This window comes from Aotus nancymaae, unplaced genomic scaffold (genome assembly GCF_030222135.1).
Source record: "Aotus nancymaae isolate 86718 unplaced genomic scaffold, 86718_ANA_hifiasm-v0.15.2.pri h1tg000067l, whole genome shotgun sequence".
Taxonomy (NCBI): domain Eukaryota; kingdom Metazoa; phylum Chordata; class Mammalia; order Primates; family Aotidae; genus Aotus; species Aotus nancymaae.
Genome location: NW_026988482.1, coordinates 6,163,389 through 6,175,790, shown reverse-complemented (window position 1 = coordinate 6,175,790; position 12,402 = coordinate 6,163,389). Strand labels below are relative to the sequence as shown.

At 36.4% G+C, this 12,402-nt stretch overlaps 1 protein-coding gene across 8 annotated transcripts in view; it reads right to left on the bottom strand.

The window, feature by feature from the left end:
* Positions 1 to 12,402, bottom strand: part of VPS8 (VPS8 subunit of CORVET complex) — a 353,273-nt gene that overhangs the window by 212,020 nt on the left and 128,851 nt on the right. For 6 of the 8 annotated variants that reach the window (XM_064366881.1, XM_064366879.1, XM_021674475.2 and 3 more), the window contains 3 exons: positions 4,083 to 4,207; positions 3,253 to 3,339; positions 705 to 772 (listed from right to left, as the gene is read on the bottom strand). In XM_064366881.1, coding sequence (XP_064222951.1) covers positions 705 to 772; positions 3,253 to 3,339; positions 4,083 to 4,207 — 280 coding nt within the window. The other 2 variants (XM_064366884.1, XM_064366883.1) reach the window with 2 other exon arrangements.

Sequence of the window (12,402 nt, the reverse complement as noted above, 5' to 3'; positions counted from 1 at the left end):
TATGTGCTGCTTTACTGCTTCCTCACTGTTACCACAACTAGAATGTAACTTCTACTAGAGCAGAAACTTTGCTTGGTTCACAGCTGGAACTCTGGGGTCTAGATAAATACCTACACATAGGAGACGCTCGATAAACATTAACCGAATAAGAAGTATGTTTTTTTCAGAAATGACTTTCTGCTTAGCATTGTTGAGAAATACAAGAAGCAAAGACAGTCAACCTTGAAGAACTTAGGGAAGCATAATACACCATAAATATTATGTTCTACTTTTCAAAAACCTCTGCTTCCTAAATGTTCTTTGATATATCTAGACAGTCTTTGCTCTTAAAGAGCAAACATGGCAATTCTAAGATAATAAAAACCTGTTTACACCTGCCAACTATGATTATAATCAACTGGGCCTTAAGCCTAAACCGAAATTAGTGAGCTACTGCAGAGCAGTGGTCCCAAGCTTGATAGCACATAAGAATCTCCTGGGGAGTAGGAGTCTAGAATCCCAACTAAGCCCTACTGAGATAAAACTCTGGAGGACCAGCCCCAGAACTCTGTTCTATTAATATAAGCCTTCCTAGGTAATGTAATACACAGTCATAATCTACTCTCAATTACGTGGGCTTTCTAGACCTCTTCATGTTCAATTTCAAATCATTAAAACCAGAGCTAGTCTTTTCATCTGTCAACAAATGTCCATTAGTCTCTTACTTAAATGTCAATTCAAAAACAGAGCCTCCGCTGTCATTGCAAATTGCGAGAGTTGGATCATCTGTAAACTAAACAGAGAAGGAATTTATTTGCTTGTAGATTTTTAAACAGTCAAGTATTAAGAAGGAAAAAATTATACAACTTTGAAAAACTACACTGTACACATTTAATAGCTTTTGAAATAACCTACACTAGATTCAGTGCTCATGACTGTAAACATACAAACTTACCTTTACTTAGAGTAAGAATGGTCCAATATCTTTAAAAAAAACAGAGGCTTTCAAAAAGCAAAATCATCATTCATCACGATAAAAGAAAAATACAAACTAAGATCGATAAAAACCCTAAAGTTCTCTACTTGGGTTCTTAAATTAACTTTTTGTAACTTGCTATTATTAAGTAAATGAGATCCTTTGGATGCATTTACATCTGCCCAGTTTTCAAGAATAAAGACTTAAAAGATATTTGGTGTCTTTAAGAAATACACGTATCTGAGTATGTCTTCTGAATAACTGAAAAGTAAGTCCCCTATATCTAAAACATTTTCACTTTTCATATAACTCTTCCGAAAACATGCTACCTCCTTGATCTTCTTCCACAGCCTATACTTCACTTATCATTACCTAACTTAGAAAACTCAGAATAATTAATAAATAACGTTCACCATGACAGACAGTCCTAAGGTGACCTAAAGTATGGTCGATGCTGCAGGACACAAACTAGAATAAAGTGAACTTGTACCATTTTCAGTGACTATCCTCCCTAAACTCAAAGGTGAGCGAGCCGTCCGAAATGGCATGCCTCAGGTTCTCAGTCAGGGATGGCTGAGGTCCCGGAGGCCACTGTAAAATTATTCTTCCTTGATCCAAACACAGGCATAGTTAGAAAACCCCACAACTTTGCTCTTACAGCCTAGATGAGCAGTTGCCAGAGCGGGAAGCATATACCCTAGGGGTGTGCATAAAATGGTCCACTGGAGTGCAAGAAAAATAACAGAACTTGTATTTCTGTTTAATTTTCTATTTCTTGTATACGTGCTTTTTAATGTACATAAAAATTGGTGCAGTAGTGCATTCATATAAACACACACACACACACACACACACAAATACCTATAAAGGCTGAAATTCCAAATTGTTATTGATGAAATACAGCGTTAGGTTTGGAGAACAATGCGTAGGAGCATTAAAATGCAAGTGGCTGATGCCAGCAGAAGACTTCAGAAACAGTCAGTCCTATATATCTTACTCCAGTGTCATTTTCTGCATGTAGCACCTTCATCACTATCGCCAAGCCACACAATGGCTCCTGCTACATGCTATTCATCTCAATTGCATTCTTCTCTTTTCTCTCTGCCTGTATCTCTTCTATTTCTTGTTCTTTCTCCCAATATTATTTTTTCTGCAAAAGGATTATCCTTTTATAAACACCACCATCTAGTTTTTCCTTCAATCAAATATTTATTGAGCAGCTACTATGGGTAAAACACAAAAATAAATGACAAACAGATTCTGATTTCAAAGATGTTCATCTACTAAGGGAGGTAAGACCTATTACAAATAACTATAACCTATTAGAAGTTGGCACAAGCCATATGAAAAGCGGTCAAAATATATTACCGCGATGTCCGCAAGAGGAGAAATTCTCTGCACTTTTACTTGTCTGGGTTGTTTTCATTGTTACTAAATGCTTCCACACTGCTTTGTCACAGAAGACCTTTTTGTAACTAACCTAGAAACAGACATACAAACTCCAGATGCCTGCAGACTTTAAAAAGCATACTTACGGATGAGAGAGCTCTGTAGAGCTAAGCAACAAAATGTGTACATGATTAAAATCTAGAAGATCTGATTTTAGACTTCTCTAGTTATAATCCTTTACCTTGCATGCGTCTGAACATGAGCTTGACAGCATGGAAGAATCAACCATTCACACTGTATTTGTAAATGAAATCTGTTACCTAAGTCAGTTTATTTTTTCAGGCCTGTAAGGAGAAAGCCAAGACTAGGATCTTAAGGCTTTCCCTTTAGAGGCCTGCAAGAAAATAAACCAATAGATTCATTTCTAAACATAATCCGAGTCTTGCTTCTTTCATGATCTGTGTCTTGAACCTCAGGCAACTCCCAAAAAAGAGTGACAGAGCACGCCACCTCGGCAATAAAACTCCGGTGAACTAAACAGAGGTAAAAAGACCTCTAAAGAGCTCCGTATGGGTTTCAGCAGGGCGCTGCCCGTCTTTACTGCCAAACTCCAGTCTAGGATCACATCAATTTGCCCTTTCTGCCATTCCATCGATTAGACTTCAATACAACCTGAAGCTGAGTATTTCCATACTAGCCCATCTCTGGTTTTAACCTGGAAAAACATCACGTTGGACTAGTCAAATAAAAGACAGCTCTATGTTAAGGTTTCTATTTATGAGGTAATGGTCAGCTTCATGTTAAATACATTTTTTGGACTCTGATTATCAATATAGAGAAATCTACTTTAAAAGAAACACAAAGGCATAATAATCAAAATTATTAGAAAAAGAAAACAAAGCTATTACCTTGATATGCAATATTGCTGTTCCTGGAGGATGAGCATCTGTTATTGATCTTAGAAGTTTTCCACTGGCCAAATCCCACATGGTGACCTATAAGACAACTAAGTGCTTTAAAAACACATTTATTGCTCTTTTTTAGACTTAAGTATCCTGTCTTCTGGCTGAAATAATCTATTCCTGGACTACAAACATCGCAGGCAAAGAACTATAAAGTGAAAACACACCTAAAGGTTGCAGACCCATTAAAGCACGGAGCTCTACTCGATCTTCATTCACCCCTCATCCTACCCATCCCACATTTCTCTTTAGATTTTAAATGTTGTTCTCATACTGAGAGATAAAAGATATTTCTCCAATAAGTCAGTCTGTTTAGCACTGGTAAAAACTACAGGAAGGGCTTACTGCCAAACCAGCTAGTGATGTGTAAATCAGAAGACGAAAAAACCATACCCTACTGCCAGTTTCAGAAGTAGAAAGAAATGCAAAAATAGTTATCCAGGAACACATAATCTTTCTAAAAAGCAGCCTCAATTATTTACAGGACTGTATGGAAGTACATTTTATATAACACCCCTGGTGGGTTTACAAAAATTACTTACTCAAGTAGACACATGAACTAGGAATAAAAAACTACAGATTCTGGGTCAGTCGACAACAATCACGTAAAATTTTGAACAACAAAAAACAGACTCAGCAATCTCTGGTTAGCTCTACAAACACATTACTTCATAACACATATTTTGGTCTTTGAAATATTGATCTAAAGATATTAGTTTTTTTAATTGATCTTATTTTAACTTTGTCTTATGAATTAAAGAAAGTTCATATCTTACCTGTCCTTTAGCAAAGCCACAAAGAAGTCTTGAGCAATCACTGTTGATACTGAGGGCAGAGATAGCGCCATACTGACCTCCAACACTAGTGCTACCCAGACAGAGTCGCAAAGCTTGATTCTGATCTAAAGAGAGCAGTTTTTAAAGTCAAGTGAAAGAAATGGGAGAGAGTGAATACACTAGTACAGGCATGCTTTCAAAGACTTGGGAGGTGACAAAAATCAAAAGCAGCAGACAATGAAGTCACATTCATTTTTAAATATACTTATTGAGCAATTAGCAGATGCTGGGCATTGAATGAGACACTTGAAAATACAGAAAAAAAGACCGGGCATGGCGGCTCATGCCTGTAATCCCAGCACTTTGGGAGGCCGAGATGAAAGGATCACTTGAGGTCAGGAGTTCGAGATCAACCTGGCCAACATGGTGAAACTCTGTCTCCACTAAAAATATTAAAAAAATAGCTGGGTGTGGTAGTGGGTGCCTGTAATCCCAGCTACTTGGGAGGCTGAGGCAGAAGAACTGATTGAACCCAGGAGGCGAAGGTTGCAATGAAATGAGATCGTGTCACTGCATTCCAGCCTGGGTGACAGAACAAGACTCTATCTCAAAAAAAAAAAAAAAAAAAAAAAATTGATATGCTAAAAGCAAACAATTCAAATATCTATTAGATTAAGTTTGTTAAGGGCAAGGATCTTGCCTTAATCGCCCCCGATTTCTCCAGGAGGCACTCAAATATTTATTAAATTCTGTTATCTAATAATTAAAAGAAATTTCTCTAGACAACACTTATTTTGTATAGAGTTCATTATTATATCCACTTGAAAACAATGAAACTAAAAATTTAAAAGAAGGCATGCCTACAAAATTTAACTGTTTAGAAAAAAGCAAAAAACATCATATTTCCACAACCTGGAGTCTTCCCAACTTCCCCAGCACTGTCTGGGCCTCCCTCAACTACCTACATGCAAATTTTGGGATATGTGTTACTTCCCCTATTCGACTATGACCTCTCTGAAGGCTAAGATCATGAGTGAACTAACACTCCCAAAGTACCTTGCTTGATGCCTTGTGCTTAGAAGGCATCTGACAATCATCTGAATAGCTTTCGCATTTGCCAACCCTCCTTCTATAAGAGTAAACCTAGTTATCAGACAGTCATTCATTCTTAGGTCTAGGGAATAGTATTAGGTCAGTTCTTTTGCCCAATCAGAGTGAATACTGTTGGAGTATTTTTCCACGCTCATAAACTGGCTCAAACAGTAATCCCTCCTTCCCAAAAAAGAGTTCTGAAACAGTAAGTGCAACTATATAGCACACAGAAAATACTTGATTTTTTTCAATCATTTTGGATTTTAGTCTTCCAAGGCAAACATTGAAAAGAAATAAAACTCATAAATATACAAGGTCTGATGTATTTTAAAGTCACTGTCTTTCACTTCTAGAATTTAATAACAACAGTTATTTTTCAATACATCCTGTTGTTCCCACCCTCAATTTTTTCAATTTAATCCAAATTATAAAACTTCCCCTTATTCTATAATTTTCCTGACTAAATATGATATCACATTTTATTTTGCTCTTCCAAAACTACCTACTTAAAATAATGTTTTCCACGATCCTTATTTCATCAGGGCCACCCTGAGTAATTAGTGGATTCTCGTCCACACACCTTATTTTGCAAACTGTCATGATATGATGGTTGGGCGACAGTATTCCATATGTACCTCCACCCTGGGTCACATGGATAGGTAACAGATGGACTGAAAGTAAGAGGACAAAGATAGAGGCTGGTATGAAATCTCACACCCTGGAGTTTGGACTGCTTGCCTTCCAGGCACAGAGCGACGTCTAAGCCACATACTGCTGAGATCCTTTGTAGTCTCTGCTTTGACATCCAAACTTCACAGAGTTCTGATTCACCGATACTTAAAGACTCTCACTACTACTTCCTAATTTAACAAAGCTCATACTTTAGACTATTTCAGGCACAGGAAGTATGATAACAGAGAGAATAAGGGCACCACGAAGAGGAAACAACAGAGTGGCAACGTACGAAACGAGGAAAGGAAAAGGGCATAACCTGCTTCTAGATTCAAAACCAAACACGACTGTGCTTTCCTGACTGCTGTTCCCGCAAACCATCAACTAGCCAAGACAGGGCAGTAAATTGGCAACCTCGGCCATTCCTGAAATAGGTATTAAATTGATACCTCATAAATCTGTTAATGGAAACATTCTCAACTTTTTTCTTGACTTTTACAATGTATTTGTTGTTTATATAATGTCCCTTTAGAAGGCATCATGACTACGAAACCAGATACTTGGATTTTAATTCCACCCCCATCCCACAGATAGTTACAAGCCTTAAAACTACAGCATGTCTTGGTAATTTTAGGAATGTTACTTCAGTTCACTTAGCCTCCCTTTCTTCATCTGTAAAATACAGAAAATGCCCATTGTCTCACGGTGTTGCTGAAGGAATAAATGAGTGAAGTAACATAATGCACAAAGAAACCAATTCAGTGTCCCTTGAATAGTATGAAGTGCTCATCACAAACTAATTTATACACTACATTCATATATACATTTAAAAAACCAGCAGTGATGGTGACAGAAGTGATGGGCAGTGCAACAATGTAACCTACTTTGACTCCATAAAGATATTTATCAACTCTATTGCTATCGTCACACATTCTATCCTTACAGAACCATGTTAACAAACTTCATGTTACATAATTCAGACTACATCAGAAAAGGGAGAATTTCTGTGGAAAGAAGAAAGCAGTCTTATTGAAGAGGTTTCTCCTGCTAGAGCAACTAAACATTCTGCAGTCCAGATAATTCTGGACAATTCTGGGGAACGATATTTGACTAAAATAAACATAAAACCTCTTCAAAACACTTAAATTCCACGGATACATGTAAAGAACAAAATGACCCGGACAGAAGAAAGGTGAAGACCCGCCCCAGGTTACTCTCAATGTCGTTACATTTCAAAGGGAAAAATTCCACTATCCCCCTACTCTCTGAAGTCTCCTTTGTCTACAGTTGGAAAGAGTTACTAAAAGTATATCTAATTTCATTTACAGACTCACATAAAAGTATATTTGGTTAGTACTGTTAACTTTGTGTTTTAAAAAAATTGCAGTGGGTCTTAATAATTGTTACCCTGGCAAGAAATATGAAACGAGACTAACACCTTTCTTATAAACTTCGCTGAGTTGACATAGAGTTTTGTGTATGAAAAATTAGAAAATTCTCAAATGGCACAAATGCAAGGAATTATTGTTTACAACAATAATATAGCTTAGCAATTAATTTGGATAACTTGAAGGCCAGGTGTCACAAAGAGCACATCTATTTGACATTGCCCTGAATTACACCTGTATCTTTTATTAGTATGTCTTTCAAAATACACTTTGCTTACGATAGATCTCCTTGGCATATTCTGGACCTAAGAATAATATGCTGAATAGCAAAGAAAAGTCACAAATAATGTACAAAGTCTGTAACAGACCTAAAATCTAAATTTGAACATACTTCAAGAATTTCTGTTAACTCTTTCCATATTGCAAAATTAGCCCAATGCTCAATTTCTTTACCCCCAGTTTGTTTTCATTAGTTCCCAAAGACTATCAAAAGAAGGAAATACTTAGATCCTAGCAGGAATCAAATTTAATTGTGTGTGTAGAGCTCTACCATTATGGGCCAATATTCACTGTTCTTTAATACTACTCTTTTCTTATCCTTTTTTTTTTTTTTGAGACAGAGTCTCACTCTGTCACCCAGGCTGGAGTGCAATGATGCAGTTTCGGCTCACTGAAGCCTCCACCTCCTGAGTTCAAGCAATTCTGCTGCTTCAACCTCTCAAGTAGGTGGGATTACAGGTGCCTGCCACCACATCCAGCTAATTTTTATATTTTGAGTAGAAATGGGTTTCACCAAGTTGGTCAGGGTGGTCTTGAACTCCTGACCTCAAGTGATCCCCCCGCCTTGGCCTCCCAAAGTGCTGGGATTACAGGCATGAACCACCACATCTGGCCTTTTCTTATCCTTTATTCACACTAAAATATTCTCTAGGACCAAGGGAGAAAAGATCTAATCAGGAAACATTTTTCATTGATGATCATAAAAACCACAGAAGCATTTTACCTGACCTCCATCAAACCAACTAACAGAATTCAAGTTCTCCTTTCCTCTGTAAGGCTTACCAACTAAAACCAGGGCATACTGAATCCCCATGGCTAGCTGGATATGTTCCAGAACGCTGAGGCTTACTCTGAGTCAGCTGTATTCATTCCCAAGCCTGTTCATGCCATTGTAATATTACTGTACTTTAAAACTTAAACAGTAAATAAACTAATGCAAAAGAGTGAAAAAGAAAGAGCTGTTGTTTCCACGAACATTAAGTGGATGATTTAAAAAAAAGAACTTGGTAAAGATAAGTTCCTTTACAAAACTGTCACAAAATAAGGTGTTTGCAAGGTAACAGTAAAAGACGGAAAGTTTTGCTAAAATCTAGGATTTCGCACACATTGACTGATTCACAGGTGCTTAAGCCTTTACCTCTATTCAAATTAAAACTGCAAATATTACATGACCCATTATTGATAAAGTTTATGCCAAAAAAGATACTTCAGGACTCCAAGTGGCAAATACAAACTCAAAGAAAAAGTTGGAATTGCATCAAAAGATCAGAGGAGAAATGAAAACGTATATATTTTCAATTAAAACATTGAAGGTGTGTATATATGTATGGTTTTTCACAATTTCCTCTTATTTTTCAATTAGCTACAGTTTTTTCAATAAGCATTTCATAAGAGGGCCCTGACTGTAACTGGTAGCATTCTCTTCCAACATTAAAAAGGCCAAAAGAAAAGAAACCATTCATGCAAGCTAGAATTATTCACTATACCTTTTCCTTTTGAATCCATGAAGAAAAGATCAAGAGAGAGAAAGAAAAGCAAGAAATCAGTTCACAAATTCAGAGAAAAGGCAGGTAAAAAAATTCAAGAATATCAGTGACAAGCTTCAGTTATCTGTGGGAATGATGCTAAACATGATGAAGTGATGTCTCTAGCATTTATTATGTTCAGCTACGCTATGGGAAAAATGCATAATACTCTCATCATAGCAAAGTAAGTAAATCCATGTTTAGATGAGATTAAAAAAACAATTTCAAAAAGATAGTCTACTAAAGTACATTAACAACCAAAAAAAAAAAAAGGGAAACCAAGGACCTGGGGATCTATAAAGATTTGAACTTTTGAGACTCTGTATAAGGTAAGTACCAACACATTTTTGAAATGCTACATGCCCATAATTACTTAAGAAACTTCAGTTTTTAAGTAAACATCAGTCTTTAAGAAACTTATAATGATTTCTATCTTAATGACCGGGGCCTCTGCTTCAAAGAGGAACATTTAGTACTTAAACAAGTATACAGTCCTTCCTGCTACACTTTCTCCTATGATCAACACAGATGTTTAACAGAGATGAGATCTAACCCAGGCCTCTAGACACTTTATAGTATTATTACTCTGCCATTGGTTCGTAGGCTTTCAAGCATATTGTAATCCATTTGCTAAAACACATTGTCCAAACATCTGATTCCTATAAACAGTAATGAGTAAAGTTTATTAACCACACTATTAATACCCAAAGCACAACCAGAATATTATGATTCTTTCGCAAAATGTTCACTTTGGCATACTTTCTTTTCCATGAGGTTGTAATGAAAGATTATTATTTCCTCATATCTACAAGAAAGCTGCTGGGGTTTTAAAAAAACAAAAAAAATCCGAAACCAGGCCCAAGGAAATTAAAAAGACAGTATCAAAAGACAATGTTCTCTTTTCCTCTGTTAGTTTTTGTTTGTATTCATTTTTTTAATTTGTTTGCAGTAGGCTATACATGGGTTTGATTATAAGCAGTCACACATTCTCGTAACACTGACAAGAAAGGAATGTTAAAGCAGACAGAGGTGAGGAAAAGCGAGCGCTGGTTAAGTGGGAACAAAAAATCAACACGCAATCTGCTGACAAACACATGCATTATCACCCATCCTCATTCACCTTAGTTCTTGTATTCTTTTCTTCCTATCTTAGAATTTGCCTTCTTTTCTCTCAGGATAGCAGAATTGCTTGGAATAGTAGAAATACACTTATCTAGAATGCAGCACTCCTCAATGAACTTGGCTGAACTTGGCTCTGTGCATCTCACTTAACCTCTCTGGTCCTCAATAGCCTCAGATGTAAAACAAGGAGACTGAACTAAATGACCCCAGAGGATTCTTTTCCAAAATTCTGTTTATCTAATATTAATTATGCCCCACAGGAAGACCACCATTCTGAACACCTGACGGGAGAGCAGGCTGACAGAAACTTTTCTAGAGTCATTTATCTAATGTCATTAAGGACATTAGATAATACATATCAAAAGTCCTTAATGTTCATCTTCTGATCCAAGCAATTCCACTTTTAGGAATACCTGTCCTAAAAAAGTAATCATGTACACAGAGATGTAGTAACAAAAACGCTCATCACAGTACTGTATGTTTACAAACAATTTAAATGTCTTCTAGAAGGAAAAGACTAAGTAAATTAGGAAGAATCCATTTAATAGGATACTATGTAGACATTAAAAATGATGTTACAGACAAAATACATAATTGCATGAAAATATATTCATGATAATGGAAAGCAGGTTACAAATTAACATGATCCCATTTCAGGATGTATATATACATGTACAGAAACAAGACTAAAAGGTTATATACAAAAATGTTAGGGATTATTCCTGGATGGTAGGACTTGGTCTATCTTCAACTTTTCGCTCATCTGTATTTTCTGAATTTTCTACTACGAATATATATCAACTATAGAGGTTTTTATAAGTCTTTTTCAATCAATTCTAAGTTTTTCCAAAGAATTATAATTTTGTTTCTACTCTTCTGGTCCCCAAACAATAAAACTCTGTTATTTAAATCAATTACCTTTGAAAAGACTAGGTTTTATAATCACATTTTAAATAAAGCGTTTGTCATAATACAGAAGTTATAATAGTAAGTCAAATCATTCAAAACCAACAGAAAATAACTAGTTATCCCTTCATATGGTAAACAAGGAGGGAAGGCCCCACAGAAATCAAATTGTGGTTCTGCTATTAAGTATTCTCAGGTAATCCTTATAAAATATTCTGCAGATTCCTTACTAAATACAGTGTCATCAGGACTTCCATTTAACAGAGATGAAATGACTTAATATCCAGAAGAGAATACTAAAAATGACCCTCCCAAAAAAACTCATCATTATTTTTTATTTATTTATTTATTGGTGACAGAGCGAGATGCTGTCTCAAAAAATTTTATTTTTTAATTTTTAATTTTTATTTATTATTTATTTATTTGAGACAGCATCTCGCTCTGCCACCCAGGCTGGAGTGCAGTGGCGCGATCTCGGCTCACTGCAACCTCTGCCTCCCGGGTTCAAGCAATTCTCCTGCCTCAGCCTCCCAAGTAGCTGGGATTACAGGCATCCGCCACCACACCCAGTTAATTTTTGGTACTTTTTTTTTTCAGTAGACATGGGGTTTCACCATGTTGGCCAGACTGGTCTCGTGCTCCTGACCTCAGGTGATCCGTCTGTCTTGGCCTCCCAAGGTGCTGGGATTAAGCGCATGAGCCACCGTGCCCAGCCTCAACAATCTAATAGTTTTTAAATTAAAAAAAAAAGAACAAAATATTCCACTCATACATCAAATTCAAAAGCAAAGAAGGTTTAATGAAACTACAGTTATTTAGTCTCAAGTAGAAAAAAAATGAGAAAATACAACTATCTTCTACTATACAAATAAAACTAGTTCTCTTTTCAACCAAGAAAGCAATGTGATTTCAGGCCAAAAAATTGTCAGTTTAGAGCAATTTACAATGGAAATAAAAAAGAGCTCATTGTCAGTGAGAGTTCCTGAAAGTACTGAGAAAGCCTGGGGAAGCTGTTTTCCTGAAGATCTTTTAGAATACCCACTATTAAAACATGATTCAGAATAAAAAATCCCCACCGCCACCAACTGGAGGCAGACGGGATGATAACCCCAGGTTCCTTTCAACTTTATTCTTTTTGTCTAGGTTTGCAGAGAGAGTCAATAGATGTGACAGCTTATAAATTCATGAAGAAGAAAATAAACTTGCAATAAGCAGCAAAACAAAGCTGTGAGTCAAATAACTGTTAGCTATAAAAATATTAGGCCAGGTGCAGTGGCTCATGCCTGTAATCTCAGCACTTTGGGAGGCCAAGGCAGGCAGATCATGAGGTCAGGA